The 21,491-nt window shown below is 30.7% G+C and overlaps 1 protein-coding gene across 1 annotated transcript; it reads left to right on the top strand.

Annotated features, from left to right (window-relative positions):
* The first annotated feature begins 3,013 nt into the window (after positions 1 to 3,013).
* On the top strand, positions 3,014 to 16,931 carry LOC113552545. Its single transcript, XM_026955406.1, has 2 exons — positions 3,014 to 3,116; positions 16,477 to 16,931. Exons 1-2 carry the CDS (start codon positions 3,014 to 3,016, stop codon positions 16,929 to 16,931), a joined length of 558 nt encoding a protein of 185 aa, XP_026811207.1.
* Positions 16,932 to 21,491: the final 4,560 nt, after the last annotated feature.

Here is a 21,491-nt window from a genome sequence, read left to right as displayed (position 1 = left end):
GTATTAATGTACTATATTGATTTTATGTAATTTATCTTTTTGCTTTTATTGTCTAAAAACTTAGTAATAACAATTTAGGTAATACGATCTTACACAAATTGGATTAGCTTAAATAGCGACAGATCCTTTCATAAAACAAATAACTTTGAATTTGAACCATTCGATATCAACTATTTGAAGCTACCGAAACGTTCGTATATTTTAAAATATCGTCATAAATTTCAATTGTACGTATAGCTATATAAGATGGATCCTCCAGCAAGTGTAACTTGGAAATAAATTTTGTTAACATTAAGAGTGTTATGACAGTAAACACGCGGACGATACAAGGAACGGCAGTTGTAATTTCGTGAATGAAATATGTGCACTGAAAATTTAGTGAATAATCGTTATAAAATATATTACAGGATAGAAAAGTAGGTACGCCATATTAATATAAGGTTGTTGAAGACAAACATGCAAGGACCGTGGTGATTAAATTAGAAAATACCGTATTGTAATCGGCTTAACGCACGCATGTCGTGTCCCGGTCGGATGGTGCAATATTTTCCGAATTTTACTAACTTATAACAATAAAAATATTCTCTTTAAACGCGTTTTTTGAAGAAAAGAAAAAGGAATGGGAACAGAGAATACCCCACGTTGTTATATTATATATAAAATAAAGAATTCCTGGGAACGACGTGCTGCGTATAAAGCAGTTGGGCTCGGGATATTAAATCTCCGTCGGCCAGTGCAGAGGCCGTACTTTGTACAACGTCACACCAATATAACCTCCGATAATAAATATACACATACATTACACACACACACATATATATATATATATCTTTATATTATTTTTAATTTATAGGACCTCAATAAATGCGACATTTGTACAATACGAGTGCCGTTACTAAACACGGACGTAGCTGTCGATGTCATCGTTAAAACACTCAAAACGGTCGGAACGCGTCGTAGAAAAATGTGGGTCGGTCGGTCAGACAGTGCAGCTCACACAGTGTATGATATAATAATATAATATAATAACAATAATAGTATTATATAGCGGTGCACTGCGTGCGTCTGTATACGGAAAGGGTTGGCACGCCTAAAAAAGGGAACCCTGGTGACTTTTATTCACATTTGACTCGGGTCTGCAGCAGTACAATGGTACCTACTATATAAATGGTTTACGGTTTGTGTCGCGGTGTTCTTTTCGTTTCGGGTCTTTTTTTTTTTATTTATTTTTTTCTTCTACCCCGAGGTCCTTTTCCTAACAGCGTCCGTCGTCCTCCACATATGCAGCGGCACAATTAATCGATTTCACGGTTTCGACTGCGTGGGGACACACACCGCTGGACGAGTCGCGTGTTGGCTCGTCCCGCCGCATTTTTTTTAAAATTTTTTTTATTCAAAATAGTATACTTACGCAATAACGACCACCGCACGACTCCCAGAGAATCGATAGCATTGTGCGAGAACCTTCTGTTATTATTACAATATATGTTACTACATTTATACGTCGTATACTTGCGAGTCCGTCCACCCCCTTACTGCGCGACGGCTTACAGAAGCAAGGCTGATGTGCTCCCCATGTGTAGAGAAACAATAATAATAATAATATGAATTCGGGGTGGGATTCACGGTAGAAAAAAACGTACGAAAAACTCCCTATATAGGCGTGTAATGGATCTATAGTTAAAAAACTCTTTAGATACGTTGTTATTGTTGTTATTATTGTGTTATAATGCGATTAGGTACCGAAAAATATTCTTCCGAATTTTTTTTTTTATAAAAAAAATGATAAAGGATATTATATTAATCGTGTCGCATGGCTGTAACCGTTTTCCGTGACGTTATTTTTTTATTTATTTTTCTGACCGTTTCTCAGCATCGGGTGTCGTATCATAAACACGCCGCTTATCCAGATTATACCCAACGACTCCCTCCTCTGTTTGAAATTCTATTCGATTTCTTAGAAGACGATTTTACTCCATTCTTGTTATTTGTTATTTTATGTACGACGTAAATCTCCCAATGCAGTGTTACAAAAGGGATATAACGATATTACGGAACAAAATTTGTTTACATTTTGTGAGAATTTTATTGTAGTCCTGTACGAATGAATTATAATAAGATAATTTATGTTAAAGTATCCAGAAATTTGTCAAAACTTAAAATTGAGAACTATGAAATGTAAAATATAAAATTATGTATCATGAGGAAATTTTTGAAATTACAAAGTAAATGATAGGGAAAGAGAGTTAAAGGTATTTGTGACGGTGAAAGGATATAATTATTATTACTGCGTACATAAAAGGTACCTATAAAAAAAAATATTACAAAATATACGATTAAGTCTAACTTAATTAATACATTTAAAAGAAATAAACCTATTAAAAAAACAAAAAATATATTGCATTCAGCATATTTTGAATAGCGTGGGTTTTAAAATACTTCTTAAGCATTAGCAGATTTTTTTTTTTATTAGTTTACACATACTTTATACATTTCTGCGTCATTTTAATTTTAATGTTTTTTGATATATCGCTATTATGATTTAACATTATGTTATATTATACATTTGTTTAGCATAAGTCAAACAGTGAAAATCAATGATAATTATTAATTAGTCATTAGTTTCTAGTACCTACTTTAGTAGTTACATAATATCGAGTTGGGTTTGTCGAATTTTTATTTCGATCAATATTAATTCTTTACGAATTAAACAGTTTTATGTTTGAGAATTTAGTAGAATGTAATACATTGTAGGTAGTATTTAATTTGTATTTTTTCATTATTCAAAAATCAAGTAAAAAACATTGAAATTCAACCACTGTTATAGCAAAGTAAGTCGTCATAATATAATATATTATTACCATTATATAATATGCCCTCGAAATTAGGGTGGCTAATAGTATATATGCAAAATATGCGAAAAAGTTTAAATGGTAATGTTATTATGTTTTAGATGGTCGGCCATTTGTTACAATATATATGTATATATTAATATATTATATATTTTGATAAAATGGCGGAAAAAAATGGAAAACGAAAAGTGGTTAAACAAAAACCTTCTCTAGTACGATGTTGTTTAATATTGCATTATTCTTATTATCCGGCTGATGCTGCAGGTAATATATTACCGTGCGGTAATGAAATCTCAACACCGCTCGCAAAAACTGCAACAAATAACAGTAACCGAACAGTAGGTACCTATATAATATAATTATTAATTATATGACAGTATCGCGTAACGACTCTGGTTGAAAATATTATTATTCATTCTATTATAGGTATATTATGTATACCGTCACCCCATCCCACTTTACATTAAACGATAAAGACGAGTATTAGCTGGAGAAATTGCACGAAGAGTACTGAAAATAGAGGATCTCGTGTCTTCCGGTTTTGTGGTCGATTTTCTCGTTTTTTCATAATATTATACACTATATGGTGGGGATAACGAAAAAACATACCATGGATATATATTGACTTGAAACTTCGTTTTAAAATGTATATCATATGCCGTATAGTTATACCGCGTTTAATATTGTCCAATACTAAGAAAAAAACAATAAAACATCTCACATATCCCGATGAAAAAGTAAGTATGTAATATGTATGTATATTACAATATGTAGATAATGTTATATAGATACCGCTGAATAATATTATATTATATTTATAGTGAACGTGTTTTCAAATACAGCTGCTGCGTAGTTGTATTTTAATACTACGGATGACGCCGCTACCGCTGCTTCGAAGTCAAAGATATGACATACATATACAACAATTAGATTATAATATTTCAATGTTTCTGTCTAAACTTGTTTATAATATATATAATAAAAAAATTACCATTTTTTAAATATTATAATTGTTTGGCTTAACAATATTATTGTCTATTATAATATTTAGTATGATTATCGATTGAAACGTATAATTGGCACGAACTCGTACTAGAAAATAATATCAAATCTCACCCATGCAATTAATATTTCTCTCTAAATGTATTAACGAAATGTCTATAGGTCTAAGGGAAATTTAACTAATTATTTTATTAACTCCACAAGTTATTATTACAATTTTATGGCATAATTGAAGGTGTATGGCGTAAACCTTCTAACATGAGCAATATTATGCCTACGCTTTACATGCTTATTTCAATGTTTTCGAATCGTTTATAGTATGTAAAACATTACATTCGATGAAATAAAATATTTTAATAATTATTATTTCCGTGTCAGGAACGGGACCCGCATCGTGCGCCCCACAATTTTGGATAAATTAATAATAAGTACAACCATCTCATATTATTATTCTTTATCGCGATAATCCAGAGCAATTTACGTACTCTCAGCTGCAGTGTACGTTTAGATGATAAAAACTTTCAGCGTCGACTGTCGTGTGCTAAGCGACGACATCAAAGAGTAGGTGCAGTGGCGCAGGGACCCGTGTATTTTTTATATATTATATTATTATTATATACACAAATTAAATCGTTTAAATTATGAATACATACAAACACACACACACGCGCGCACATACACATCACATACAATGTACATACGTACATTACGTGATTATCTTCATTGTAATTACTTCCGGTCTGCGAGTGCCGTTTGTTGTGAATGGAGTTGAAATTACGATTTATAAGGGACCGCTTGCTGGTACGTGTGTTAGTGTGCGTGTATTTTTTGATCAATTCGCTGTGGTCGCGGTTCCGGGATATTCAGTGGATGCCAAAGCGATAAGAAAAGAAAAGACGAAATATTGTTTTTACAGCCGACTTTAGCGGCGCTAGGTTGACCTAAAAAGAAATTAATTACGGTTTGGTAGATCCGAAAAGCCTTAACATTTCTTCGGAAAACGTGTACTCGTTCGCATAACCCCACGCCCCCTCACTCTACCGCGAATTCAATTTTCCCAAAAACTTACGTCTACATATACATATATATATATATGTATTTGTTTATACATTGACGAAGTTTATGAAAAAAACCACCTATTCGTGAAAGTTTGTTAATTTTTGGTAATTCACGCTAAAAAATTACAACCGTCAATAATTCCGCGGAATTTTACCGATAAAACCCAAATATAATATTTGCAATTCGACGCATAATATATTATACAGTTACTCTGCAGAATTATGCAGGCTATAAAATTAATAATTGATTTTTACGTCAGATTATGTATTATTATTATTATTATTATTATGTGAATGAAATTCCAATTAAAAATGCAGCCATAGAGAATAACACGTCATTGAGAGCGATTTGAATATTTTTAGAAAATATTTTTTCGTGTACAATTTGGAAACATTATTTTAAATTGATAAATTATAATATAGTAATTAAGCATTCATTATACACAAGTTATAGTATTATACAATTAGTTTGTTTTCATATTTCATATTACACATATTAATAATTCTTAGTATTCTTACAATAGTAAACGGTGGATACAGACTACAAAGTTTGCTAACCTTCATACAATTTACAATTTCTACTCTTTTTAGTGCTATATAATATATAAATAATCAGTAATTATAACATCGTTATAACCGTCAAATCTTACTTAAAACAAATGCCAAATTCTTCCATAACATAATTAATTATTATCTACAATAAATTTACATATTTTTAAGATTTTGAGCAGAACGATAAATATACTTATTCTTATGCTCCATTAAAGTATATATTCTATAAAAATGTCAATCACTATTATGTCTATCAGTGGCATAGCCAGGATTATTTTTTCGGGGAGGGCTGATAAATTTTTATAAAGTACAATTTAAAATTTTTGTAGCGATTTTCATAGACCATTAAAAATTAAAATAATTTTTAAATTTTTTTGATATTTCAGGGGGGGGGGCTGCAGCCCCTCAGCCCTCCCTCTGTCGACACCATTGATGTATATTATAGTTAAACATAAGAAGTTAATAATATGGTTTTATAATAAGTATGTGAAGTATGTGTAAGAGTAACAGAACAAGTTGATATTTTTATTTTTAAAATAATTTGCTGTACCATTGGAGTGAAGAGGTAGCGCATAACATAAAAAAACTCTATTGATAAATGCAGCTACAAAAAAATGGAAAGTGCTCCAACAGTACCCAACAAATTAACAATAAATGTATTGGATATCATGTTTCATATTATATGTGTTTATCTTAACTTATAGACGCGCTACCAATTTTATGAGGGTTTTAAAAATATATGGCCATTCTTAAGTGAGTTTATATTTTAATAAATCTTTTGTTCGTATTTATTGTTGATTTCAGCTTTTTATAAAACAGATAGGAAATTCCTGGTATTAATATCGTATTGTGAGTGCAAAAAATCTCTAACATAGTTTTATATACAGAGTGATTCACCAAATATATCTACTCCGTATTTTTCTTCATTATCAAAGTTATTCAAAATCTGATTTTTGCAATTTTTAAATATACTTAAAGACCGTACTTCCAAGTTCTAAATTTGAATTATTTAAGGTGTGTCACGTGGAGATACAAAATTTTTTGTTTTAATGACAACTCTTTTTAAATAGTTAACTATTGAGTAGATAATTTTTTTGGAAATGTTGATGTATCAAACCAAATTTGAACAAATATTTTTTTAATTGCTTTTTTCTGTTTACTTAAGTTATTATATATATATATATATTAAATACATTTTTTAAAAAATTTCCAATAAATAGTTTACAGTAAATAAAAAAGATGCTTTTCATTTAAAAAATTGAAGTTTGTATCGCCGCCAGACACTCTTTAAGTAACAGGGAAATTCTCATGAATTAGAAAATATGGTCTTCAAGTTTATTTAGAAATTTGAAAATTTGAATTTAAATGAAATCATACTACAATGAAAAAATGGACGTGGGCATTCTTATTGAACCACTTTGTGTATATATATATGTGCACTCGTATCATAGGAGCCGCCAGGAATTTTATCAGGGGGATGCATGTGCATCGTGCAAGTAGGTATACGCTAATTTCTAAATAATGCTTATATACGTAATAATAATAACAATAATAATAATAGTTAAATACGTAAAAATATTTTTTTAAATCGTATGATAATACATAGTTATTTTAGTTTTTTTTCAACGGCTACAGTGTAACGCGAGCTAGTGGCTACGATTAGAAAACCCGATAATGACAATAGTAGCCTTTATCCTGCACGATAATTCGTGTCCCGTAAGCTTATCGCATGCGATAAAAGTGACCGATTTATATATTGAATATACACGCGACAACTGACATGTCCTAATTTCCTATACATTAATACTATATAATAGAAAAACGTTGAAAAAAGCAAAAAAAAAAAATCATTTTTAAATGTTAGTCCCGAGTCCTGGTGATGGCCGATTGTCCGGATTGTGTATGATGAGTGTATATAGAAAGAGACTAGAAGAGAATACCAATTTCATTGAAAATTCAATTGAAGAATTTGGAAACAACCGTAGGCGTTTACAATTATTATTTAAAAAATAAGTATTTTAATACATAATATAAATAATATTATAGATAAACAGTTATGTAAAATAAGTATAATAATAAATAATAGAAATAATAATGTAGATAATTATGCAAAATAAAATAGTTTCAATACCATTCAATTTTTTTAATTTAATTACATTTTTTGTAAAGCCAGGGGGGTGCAAGTGCACCCCCTTGCACCCCCCCCTCGTAGCACCCATGATTCGTATAACAGAATAATTAGAAAAATATTGCACTATCGTATTGTCGTGTATATACGATATATATTTTATATATACGTTATAATTTTATAAGTTTTAATTTATCATATTATCTATCTAACATTATTTATTTCTTTATAATGTATTTTAAAGTCGGTGATGATTTTATCAAATAGTCAATATTAATATATTTTAGAAGAATACTTAACATTAATATTCTCGAAACAATGAATATATTTAATATAATACTAACCTATTATATGTTTCATTATGTCTTACACACGCATTCACATACTTTTCACATCGCTTTGAATTTGTAAGCTTTGAGTTATATACAATAAAAATTTAATTCAACCGATATTATGTTTATGTGATTGCGTAGACATCGTAATGTCGTTGGGCATAAACAATTCTATAGTGAGGCAAACTCCGCAAAAATTGTATACGTTTGTATGGGATACAAAATCATTATAATATCACGACTGACCCTTTTTTTCCACATAGATCACAATATAATTTATGCTCTTACTATAAAATACAAGACTATATGATAATGTATGGTAACATTATAAGATTACATTATCGTGGTTATTCCGTTCTGTATCTAAATCGAGCGTCGTAGACATTTTTCACGGAGATTATATCTATAGAATTATTTATATACTCCACGATAATATTAATCGTAAATACTGTAGTAGTATGTTATGAATTACGATGTTATCCGCTCTAGAAAAAATAACTTAATTAAAATCTGTCGTAAAATCATGCGAGCATTGTGGTGTACGTAAACAGTTATAGCGCACAATTTGAACGCTTTATTTTAATCTATTCGTATTATACAATATGTACATTGTACAGTAATAGATTTCGACATTTCGCTATTGGGACCCAGATACTAGAATGGCGAATATATTATTATATACGTACACAATAAACCGTACTAATTATAGCGCGGCGCGGTGAGACCAAAAAAGTACACGAAGACAACGCTGCAGCGCAGTTTTGTAATTCCGTCTCTTCTGGCTGCAGCAGTTGAGACGAACAGCAGTAGTTATATACGTGGTTTATAGCCAATGTGAACACTCTTCAGACATTTGTAGAATTTAAAGGAATTTCTAGTACTAGTTTTCTTGTTTTGATTTACGACCGGATGTACGATATAATATGCTATTTTAAAATAAGAGCGTTCTGGTATGCGTAAGAAAGTTTTTTCATTGCATATTTTAAATTTTTCATGAAAATGTGCATATTATGTATTTATATATTATATAGGTTAGGTTACATAATAATAAAATTTGCTAAAATTAAATTGTTTGTTTAATTTATTATACTGTTTTGATTTATTATTAATTGCCGTACTTATACTTTTCTGGTCATCAACACGTTGTTTGTAAGTCAAAGTTCAATGTCCTGACAAATAAAACAATACTCAGTTAGGTATAATTTATTTTATTGGGCTAAAATGGGCTTTATGTTTGGTTAATTATTTATAGGATTAAATTGTCGTAGTAACAAACTCATAACTCTAAATTGCATATAATAGATACGACTATACGAGTATACCCACGTATTTCTGAAACATAAATTCATATTAAATATACAAGAGAAATATTAAAACATATTATTACTTTACAAACAATGTTGTATTCGTTATATCGGTATTCTGTTTGGAGAAAATACTTTTTAGTTTTATAAAAGAAGAAAATGTTGGTACTATCGAACACAATAATATAATTTTTCATAGTGCATGTATACATATTATGGTCTTGAGCTTAGAGAAGAAACACTCTAAAATTGTTCGACCATAATTATAATACATGGGACAATATGAATTCGAAAAATTTTGTGAAAACGCAATACACGATTTGTGTGTGGTTTTTACTGTTTTCATTCCATATAATCTCTTAAGCTCGTTTTATACTATATTATTATATTGAGAATCATTCTCCCAAACCCCTCACACATACACACACACACTTCCGGTATTGTACCACACACACCATCACCGCATTTATTTATCACCCCATTTCGGTCGTGCAAAAGTTCAAAAGTTAATTTTTCATTATAACCGCCTCGCGCCCGTCGTCATTGTATTGTTCGCCGTTGTTTCGCGCGTTCATATTATACACACACAAACGGCTGATGAATGAACGAAAAACAGATTTCCCAGCGACTCTGCGCGGCTGCACTGGCAACCGCAATATATACTTAATTTATATACATATATAACCATTATGTGCATAATACAACTTACGCGTTAAACACGCGTTTCACCGTTTTGTTTTCAGTGCCATTTTTTCCCCCGTTCGTCTAATAATAATAATAATAATATATTATTTCGGCGCGCTGTTCACCGCACGCGTCTTGTCTTCAGCGGCGTCGGCAAAGTGTAATATTAATTATTAAACGTTGGAGCCACACTATAAACTATGTAATAATAAAAACGTGTTGAACGGCCTCCACCAGCGTTTTGGAAATAATAAAAAAACCACAAGAAATTAAAAAGTCGCGAGGGGGTCGGACGAGCGCGCGGCCGAGAAAAATACGGTTCGCGTTGAAAGGAAACGCACGGCCACGGCCCTCGTAATAATATATTTTTTGGGCGCGCCCGTCCCGACGATGACGACGAAGATGGTGCGTAATTTGAATCGTAATTTATCGTCTGATGATAAAAGTAGTATCGTATTATTATTATATGAAAAAAAGACAAAATAAAGAAAACTCATTTTTCGAGAAAAAAAAATTACACGACGTGATGTATAGCACCTAATATACAATATTTCACGCGTTTACAGTCAAATATATTAATGTAAAATACGCATTATTAATTTATATTATTATTACTACTATTATCGTTATTCCTTGCACCGTCGCGCGAGAATACGTGTCGCGTCGGCTGCCGTTCAAAGGTGAAAATTACTAGTAGACACCTATGTATATATTATATAAATGCGTATAATATTATAACATCGTGATGTGCATAGGTACAATCCATTAAGTCCCATTATACGCGTTGTGCGTTTGTGTCGTTCCCCGAGCGCCGCCGGTCACATCAAAGGAACGGGTGGTAAATCAATTTATATATTTTGTAGGTAAAGAGCACTACGCGCGACCATTAATGCATTATTATTATATATTATTATTATTATTATTATTATTATTATAATTATTATAGTCATCATCAAAAGCGTTGCGGTTTTCGACGGACCCCGCGCGGTTTTATTTTTATTTTTGGTTTTATTATTTTGATTTATTGTATTACTATACTTACCACGGGTGTGTGCACACGATATTACCCAAACGATGTGCGATGCAACAACGTTGCAGTCTCCTATAACGCCGATTGTATTCGATTGTATTCGAGTAGATATAATATTACGTATAATAATAATAATAATAATAGTGATATGAAATTATCGGCGCGAGATAATTTATTTAGATAAATAACAAATAACACTGTATATTATTATCTTATCTATATGGACATATGATTGATAGTTAAAAAATAAGTTATCCGATAAATTATCTTAGATAAATGTTATCATAACTACCATTTTAGATAAATAAATGTTCTGTATTCATATAATGTTTTGTAAAACATATATCTAATTTGAAAGTTATGAGTTGCATAGTTTCACTGATGTTTGAGCTAAATAACAAAATTAGAACGTAATAGTAATTCGTTCGTGTAGCTTAATTACGTGAATATTAACTACCTACACAACGTCTTCGGTTTGAATTTATATACATTTTAACCTTATAATTTTCGTGCCTTCATACTGTATAGTGTCAGTGTATGGTATAAAAATCATATAATGAAAATGCCGTTTAATTACAATCGGCAACGACTTTAGATGAGACGGATGAGAAATTTAAAATAAAATGTATAAAGAAAAAAATAAACGTGAATGCAATAACAATAATTGTATTGTAATTGATTATAATAAAAACGAAAAATAATGCCATCGTTAATCATAGCCCCACTGGCTGTTTCTATCGAGTACGATATCGTAGCATTTACATAATTGTCAAAATACTAGGAAAGATGTGGGCAGAAGGTCATCGTCGGCGGTCATTGTCGTGTCTTATTTCAATATTTCTATAGAATTCAGTAGAACGAATAATTAACGTTGGATTGTTTATTGATCATTTACCGTAAAAAAAAAAAAAAATCGACTATGTTGTTTATTAATATAATTATAAAGAAACATGCTATCAATTTTAATAGTTGTACGACGAGATCAATTAGTTTCTTCCGTACTCATATTATTATTGCATCGCCTCGAAATTCTGCTGATGTAGACTGCACGGTGGATTGGGAAAAAAAAAACAAATAAGATCTTCGTGTCGGATTAAATTATGCAGTCTTTGGAACTCGTAGTCGTAAAACCTTCTTAAGTGACAAGATATTTTGGCATTATGGCAAAACCTTGAAGGAAAATGCCCCAGACACCGGAAATGTGCAGCAGCTAGATGGTGGTTGATGGATACACAGAAAAAATATGTTCTTAAAAACCTTTTAAATGGTTATTTTATACACAAAATGTAATTCGTGGTTTGAACACAGGCTGACTAGTGACCGTATCGCCGACAGCCGTATATGCTATAAGAGTAAAATAACCATAAACAATATATTTAATTTACTATACGGTGTTATTGGTATTCTATATATTGCCTAATAGATGTGAAAAGTTAAATCGTATTCATTGCGTCCTATAGTTCCGTTTACCACGTTCAAATGTTTCATCATATTTAACTTGGAATCAAATTTGGTTAACAGCGTATATATTGATTTGTATGATAAAAATATTTCAATGTATTTTCCAATTTTCACGTTGGAATGATTTATTTATAATCAATAAAATCGTTGTTTAAATACTTTATTTAATTTTACATAATTATAATATTTAAGTTTTGTAGGTCATAATATAAATAATATATAATAAACATTTTTTATTTACCTACAATATTTTTGGTTTTCCTGTGGTTTTACACAGTTTTATTGCTGTAAATATTTATTTTTATATTTCTTATTTTTAATGATACTTACGTTTGCAGTAATAAAAAGAGACGATCTTGTCATTGTTCTATTTAAAATATCGGTTGCATAATTATTTAAAAGTAATTACTTCTACTCACGGTTAGTCGTTTTTTTTATAATATGATTAAAATTGTTTATAGATATAAGACAATAAAATAAATAATAAAATTCCATATTATATAATATTATCCCTAAAGATTTGTACTTAACAGTTTATAAGTTATCATTTGACAATAGTATAATTTTATGAGTTTCACATGCATATTTCGGAATGCAAAAATAGTCTTTTTTATTATTTTCTAGTATGAAAATTATTACAACTGAATAACTATGTTTATAGTTACTAATAAAAGTAACGACTCTCACAACTAAAATAAAAAGTATAAATTGATATTTCAACATAGTATAATAATGTATTTTAAAACTTTAATTCAATAGTAATTTTTGTACAAAATTGTACAGTTTATTTAACAAAACAAAAGTTAATGTAAATTTTTTATAAAAATGTTATGATTTTTTAACTAGATAAGTAGTGATTACCTATTAGTTATTAGCTATAATTAGATAATAATTAATATTATAGCTATCCTTCGTCATAAACTAGAATACTAGATAATGTTTTAGTTACATGGTTGTGCAACAAATAGCATTTACGTAAAAATAATCAGCTGTAATAAGTCGGTGTTTGTCACAAATAAATCGATTTTCAATCGTTGCATTAGTGTATACATTGGACATAATAATCCGATAAGATTACAGTTAAACATATAATTTGCAGTCATAATCTGAAATAATTGAAACTTTCTATTGTTCAGAACACGCCGTACAATTTATACACAATTTATTTTTATAACCAGTAGTGTGTACAAAGGAAATTTATTTTTTTAAGTACATAATAGTTTTGAATTTCAAATAGTTTAGAGTAAAGAGAATAGATTCATATAAAAATCACTGTCAGTAAAAAAAAAATCCACTGCGAGAAAATGTATAAGTATATAATATCATGCAATCCATTAACTCCCAACCAGCTCTATAATATTATTATTTATTCGTGTACACTGTATGCTAACAAGGCGTTATTGGTGGATCAATTTCACCGTCCCATCAGTCGTTCTGTCTTCTGTGACGGCCGTTACAGAATATTTAATTTATTTATGATATTTTCCGTACTTATTGCTCGTTTGTTTACGGTATGTCCCATATAATAATTATTGTACTTCTCTGATGTAACGTTTCTAAATTCTGACACGAAAATCATTTCCCAGGAGGCCTTTGTGGGGCTAACGGCAATCGTGTATTTCAACGACGTACTTACCAGTGTTTCTTTCTTTTAAGTATTAAACATTTTATTTCTATTTGTCACTCATTACTTATTACTCAAAGGCCATAACCTATAATATACTTTAAAATTGGTACGAGGAAATATAAAATATTATGCAATAAGTTCACGGCGAATTGCAGTCGATATATAGTTTTCAATTTTGTTTATTTCTTTTTATAAACGTGTAAAATAAATGTATATTGATGATATTTCATAATTTTTTTTAAAAAACTTATATTCAGATAAATCGTCAAGTTTAAATAATGTTAGTCTATATGGTTATAGTATTACATTTTTTAATAATCGAAATTACAATAATTTAAATTTTATAATTAACATTTTTGATGTAATTTTTATCTTTTACATACCTACGTTTTGTCCAAACGACGCTTGTCAATGTTTTAAGGGGCTCAATATAGGCAATAGAATTTAACGTTTAAACATGGTACAATATTACTATAATAATTAATAAGTTATCTCTAATCTAATCTGCAACTCACATTGTATTACTTAATCACAGCATAGTGTACTTTTTGAATTTTTTTTTTTTGTACATTATGATTATTATGTTACATCTAACGACCTAACCTGGTATGTTTTTTTTTAACAAACATTTTTAGCTACATAATAGTTGTTAAATATTTGAGTAAAGTTTATTTATTTGTTTATTGCTGTCGAATAAATCACAAACACCAAATACGTATACAAATTATGGATATTTCGTTTTGAGGTTATATTTTATTTTTGTAATCACCCTTTAAATTATCATGAAAACATACTATTATTTATCTCATCATTAATAATTGGTTTTCAATTATTATTATTTATAAATGGTCCATATTATACGTTCATACACTTAAAGATTCTGTTGTTTTTAATGATTCTGACATTTTGCAGTAGTCTTTATCTGTTTATTTTAATAAATATACTAAACAACTGACATTTTTGATTTTATCATATTAAATTTCCAATCTCCATTGGTTTTTAAATGGTCAAATTAAATTTCATATTCTATTTTTGAACTTTTATTTATTTTGTTTTCCATTAAATATTATCAAAAATAGGAAAACAATAAATATTTTGTACATTTTTAAAATAAAATAAAAACAATTCAAAACACAATACTTGAAAAAAGAGTAAAAAAAAAAATATAATTTTGATATTTTTAATTGGGTATAAAAATAAGAAAAATAAGGAAACCGGTATAGACATATTATATTTATCGTATTTTTTCTATTATTTTTTTTCTTTGGCAAATTTAATGGATTGGTATATACGTTCCCTTTATTTGTTACTAATATGTGTACTTTATTGAAAATAAAATACCTTAAAAATTTAAAAATCATTTGATAATTTATTTTTAAAATAAAAAAAATTAATAATATTCTATCAAACCATCGTCATAGTAGTAATCATTCCTAAGTTATAGCTAACTTAAACGGAAACCAAAACTACATTAGACAAATAGATATTAATTTTTCCTCCGATATTGCTACATTACTATAATCGTTGTAACATTTATTTATTATTTACATTGTAGGATATTTGAAACCAATGATATTATATTAATTTATTGATTTTTTTTCTTTTCGTGACAATAACAAATTTGAATTAAATATTTCGACTTATTCATTCTCTCTAATGTCTAGCACACTCGGTCATTATTGATCATTATAATAACAATAACATTTTAATTTATAACACAACAAGAATAATGTTTAAAAAACCATTATAACTAGCAGTTTTGATTACTGAAGACAATTTAATGTAATTTTTGTTGCCGTCTTTTGTAGCAGTATTAAATTCGTACCAGATAAAATATTATATTGATAATCTGCTGTCAAACTAATAAATTATCAAAATAGTTATCTCTTCTCAGAAGTTATCTACAACGGAAACGAAAACGAAAACTATATAAAGTATATAAGAAAAAAAAAATCGATTTTCATTATTTCTCCGTGATAAAATAATTGCCACATTAATTATCGCGATAACATTTATAATATACGTTTATTGGCTTAAGACTGACATTTGGAAACATTTCCGTTGTGTGCGAAGAGAGCTGAAGACGCTCCGCCGCGCATACTGGTTGTATATCACATTATTATTGTTTCGCTCCGACCGACAGCAGCGCACGGACCTGGCGGTACGGACGAAACGTCATATTATAATTTCGCAGTCTCGTCAATTGCCAATAAATAATCATAAATATTATATTGTTCTTAAGCATTATTCGTTTTACGTTCAATTCGTTCTCGTGAGTTATAAACAGTTCGGTGCGGATTAGTCGAAGTTGCCAGTAAAATATACTCGACAATTGTTACAATATTTTGTTAATATACAGTTTAACATTTTACTGGACGCGAAACGTTTTTTTTTTTTCCCCCACTCCTCGTGAATGGCGGTGGAAGTCAAAATCGAAATTGCCAAGTCAGATCAATCGGTAAGGGTTCCAACAACAGCAAGATGAAGAACAAATACAACAACAACGTCGTCGACGTACTCGACTTGGCCGTACCGCAATCGAAGGTGAGACCGATCGACCGGCTGTTGGACAGATACGACTGGTCGTCCGCGTCGATGACGCCACTGCTGCGGGACGCCGATCTTTCGCAGCCGACTCGGTACGGCCAACCGCCTTGCTGTCGACCAGCGCGGACACCACCGCGTCGACCGCCGCCGCCGAGTCAACAGCCGCCGGCGCCGCCGACGCCGCCGCCAACTCGACCGCCGAGGCGTCGCGTAGTCTTGGATTATTCGGCCAGCGAGCGACCGGTCCGGAAATCTCTGTGGAAACGCGCAAGGGAGTTCGTGAGCGGTTGCTTCGTAAGCGCCGCCGCCGCTGGACCGAGGGTAGTGAGCTTCTGTAAATCGCCTCTAATATGAGATAATATCAATGTCGATAAGATCGTGTCCAGATATTATTATATTGTCATTATAACAGTCTTCCCAAACAAAACCGTTTCTGTCATGTCCGTTGTTCAAAATAAAAAATACATGTTATATTCTTTCGTTTGTAAGTATGCGGCGGGGTTGTCCTGCAGCCGTCGGGGCACAGCGAGTAGATAAAGATGGCAACGGAGCTTAAAAAATAAATGTATGTTTTTTCAATTGTTGTCTTACTAAATAACGATAGGTTACTCGTGTACCTACGTCACTCTGCGAATTTCATTTTCAAACACAAGGTTTGCGCATAAATTGATTAAAAAAAAATAAAAATAATACGTCTATTGATACATTAATTATTTTAACATCGAAATCTAATCTAGATTACATATTGATTTTTGACCGGTCCGATTGAACATCTGCAACACGGTCCACCGATAAGTCTCGCCGAACGCGCCGAAGTGAAAATCTCGTCGGACCTATATAATGATATAGATGTTCTGTTAGACGACACGCCAGTGTGCATACAATATACGTTAACTGATTCAATCGAATCTCACGGTTGTCCGGTATACGCGCTGTGCATTCAATCCGCGTACCTGCCTATATATATATATATATAATACATCATACAGAGTGTGTTACAGGCTCGCAGCGTTCTCCCCGCGTATAACCCAATCATAGTCAATATCATATCGTTGTCGAGTTGATAAAAAAATCCGCCAAGGCCACCGCTCTGTATGTTTTGACTCGGCGTGTGCATACGACTACTATAGTCGAGCTGGCCTCTGACCTGTACCGCCATACGCTACCGTAATTCCGTTCGTAAGATACTCCGCCGCTGCTCCAATCCGTACCCATCATATTGCCATCGTACCTATAAACTGTGAGGTACCTTATTGATTTTTATTCGATGTTTGTTCCAACCATGCGATCACCTTTTTTTTTTATTTTTTTTTTTTATTTTCAAACATGTAAATTAAAATTTTACATAGCAATAACATTATCTTTCGACCGATTCCGAGTATTTATCGTATTCAAAGCTTTGCGTGTAATTAAAATGTATAGTATTTAATAACAGTGCATGATGCCATGATGGGAATTATTCACTGTTTTATAAAAATTATACGTGTATGTACCATTAATATTACGAACTTTTATAAAAAAAAAAAAAAAAACGTTTTATAAATTATATTATTAAAACTACAATATTGTGTATTATTATTATTATTATTATTATTATATTATGAACTTTTACTTTTAGTTTTATGCATTTTATTATTACAATTATTTCTCTGAACATTTTTGTATGTTAATAAATACTCTCTACACACACTTATAAAACATAAATAAATATAAATATTTTAACACTGCACGAATATAATGTCTTTTTATATTATCAAAGGATGGGTAACATAAATTGAATCTAAAACCATAAATATTGAGTGACTTGTTTCACAAATGTTATTCACATTTAATGTATTTTACGTTTGTTTTTAAATAAAAATCCTAGAATTGTTTATAGTAACGATTAACAAGTAATATCTAAAATCCAAATTTTTATTCATTTTTAATAACCTAAAAATAAATGCGTATTTAAATTGAATGCCTATTAATAGTTAGTACAATAATAATTACAAACAAGGTAAGGAAAAAACACGCTATAAACATGATATACCGACCTTTTTATTTTCATACAGAGGATTATGAGTAATAATATAATAATAAATGTATAATGATTTAATAAAATATTAAAATAATATAATAATATATGATTCAATCAACTCCAATAACATATTAACATGTGATAATATGTAAAAAATTGAGCTCATTTCAATCAGTCTATGATAAAATGACAAATACTGATTATTGTCGGTAAACGAATTATTTATTTAGGCTATACTATTCATCACATGATATATGAAATAACGATGGACGTATATTTAATTAATTCGATGTCATTAAAACATTGTATTAGTGGTGTTGGGTTATTATATGTTACTTTTAATATTGATAGCGCACAAACCCAACATCCATATTTCGCTACTAATCAACCGGTAGCTGCTACCTTGTTTTCGATATATTTTGCAATAGGAAATAAATAAGATTATCATAAAAGTAACATAATATAAAGAATATAATATAATGTATGAATGTAAAGCGATCAATATAATATAACGTATTTCTACTTTATATCATATATTATTTAATACACATTCAAAATATTTTGTTTTTTCCAATCGGTTTTAAGCTAGTTATAACTTATAAGTGATTTTCATTGTGATTTTAAAAATATAACAATAAATAATTTGTATTAGTATACAATTATAAATACATTTTAGCGTTTAATTTAACATAATCCGTACCAGGCATCATGCAATTTTAAATAGAATAGCTAAAATTAGAGCTATTTTTCTCGCTATTGAAAATTATAATATCATTAGATCAATAAAATCTTCATTAGTTATAATGACTACGACGAAAGCGACAAGAGTCGTAGCTGACTGAGTGACAATTGCATTATTACACGAATAAAATATATTATGCATTTTATACGCGTATATAGTACGTTATTCTTGAATAGAAATACGGAAACCTGAAACAAAAAGTGTTCTGCGTGTAAAGTACGTGCGATACATCACACGCTTAGGATTCCACAAGGGTCAGAACGTGGTGGGAGTTTAAAAGAAACCGAAAGGGTAAAACTTAAAAACGAATACGTAGAAACGACGCTTTTTCAATCAGTTTATATAAATGTGACCATATAGTTGGTGTTTATGTAACATTTAACACTACACACACACACACACACACACACACACACACAGATTCGTGTAGAAATACGTTTCCGGTGCTGTAATTCCATCGACGATTGGAACCGGAAAGCGGTCGAAGCGTTTTTTTTTTTTTTTTTAATCGATTTGAGGAGCATAATAATAATTGTTATAACAACTATTGTCGTCGTCGTTGCGTATAGTCCGTGTAATTTCGGCGTGTCTCAGGTGTTTGAACGGTAAGCCCCAGCGATTACGCTCCTACAAAACGCCACTGATTCCTTCCTCGACCTGACGACCGACCCTCGCCACCACCTCACCACGGCCACGCAGCACGCACAAAAGTCTTTCTAATCGATAAAACAACGAGCACTAGCTGCCACACACACGCATACACGCATACACCCACGCACGCACACACAGGCGCTCACATTTACACAGGCCGCCGCTGTTTGGTTAGCTATATATTCCTACCGGTCCCCGCGCGGACCACCCCGCCGACGGTTTGATATAATATATGTATAACGCGTTTTTAGTATAGTCACGGCACACACGGACGCGCCGTATATTGTTTCGTCGTTTGCGGCTCATTTTTTTCCCTTTCTATTTCTCTACAATATTTTTCTTTGTTTTTCGGTTTTCCGTCTACCCGGATAAACTATATTATTATATTATATTATTATTATTATGTTGTTTTTACGCAGCGCGAATGAACGATAATACAATACGGTCCTTTGTAGGACATCCGCGGCCCCACCTCAGAAAACCGTTTTCTTTTTTTTGTACCCTTTTTTTCAAATATTTGTTTAACTACGAAGGGGACGTGTCCATCATTCACATTCACTCAGGCGCCGGGAGTGGGGGCTCAATGCGTCCAATACCTCACCGGCATCCCTATCCCTTCTCGGGGGACATCATCGCAGGTGTGTTATTATTTGACGGTCGCGGACACCGAGCAGTTAGGTTTCCGTGTATAAAGGTGTCGGATGAAATCGATAAAATATTCCAACGATTGGGTTTCCATAATGACATGTACGTATATAATATCGTTGATTATAAAATATGATTAAATCAATGATGGCCTATACCAAAAGGTATTTTCGGTAAACAGATGACTATATTAATATGTAATTATTATTATTATTATTATGAATTGGAACTCACTTGGTTTTACTATAAAATAGGTACCGTTGTATAAATACATTATGTCTATTTGCATTTACAGTGAAACGTCGATTATTCGCACTAATCGGGACCGAAGCGGGTGGGAATAATCGATTTGTGTGGATAATCAAACAACCATTGAAAATGTCAATATAAAGTTAAAAACTAATTTACTAGATATAATTCTAAATATATTATTCATAAATAATATAAAAAATATAATAAAAACATAATGTATTTATTTGAAATAATAACCAATTTTTCGTCGCCAAGCCATTTTATAATATAACATTACAGTACACATATATTTATATATAATATAACATTACAGTATACGATAAAACATAACGGATGATAAAAATAGATTAAATTAAACTTTTTGTACTCAAAAATATTGCAGTGCGGATAATCGACGCTCCACTGTATATTAATTGTTTTATTATTTTGAGTCCAAAACACGTGTGTCCTTTGTTATTATAGAAAGCTATTAATTTAATTATTTTACTCATTTATGCATTAAATTCAGGATTTTTATACAGTGATGCAAATACAGCAGGCATGACGTATATCCGCACAAAACGAATCAAACATATACGTTTGCAGTAACATGTATATGTCTATG

This window comes from Rhopalosiphum maidis, chromosome 2 (genome assembly GCF_003676215.2).
Source record: "Rhopalosiphum maidis isolate BTI-1 chromosome 2, ASM367621v3, whole genome shotgun sequence".
Classification (NCBI taxonomy): domain Eukaryota; kingdom Metazoa; phylum Arthropoda; class Insecta; order Hemiptera; family Aphididae; genus Rhopalosiphum; species Rhopalosiphum maidis.
Note: the sequence above shows the minus strand (reverse complement) of the source record. Positions and strands in the feature narration are given on the sequence as shown.

Bases quoted from the DNA above. Each gene is read 5' to 3' on its own strand.
- LOC113552545 (XM_026955406.1), top strand. From the start codon at position 3,014: ATGGCGGAAAAAAATGGAAAACGAAAAGTGGTTAAACAAAAACCTTCT. The intron at 3,117-16,476 runs GTAATATATTAC...GAAATTGCCAAG, and splicing joins TTATCCGGCTGATGCTGCAG to TCAGATCAATCGGTAAGGGT.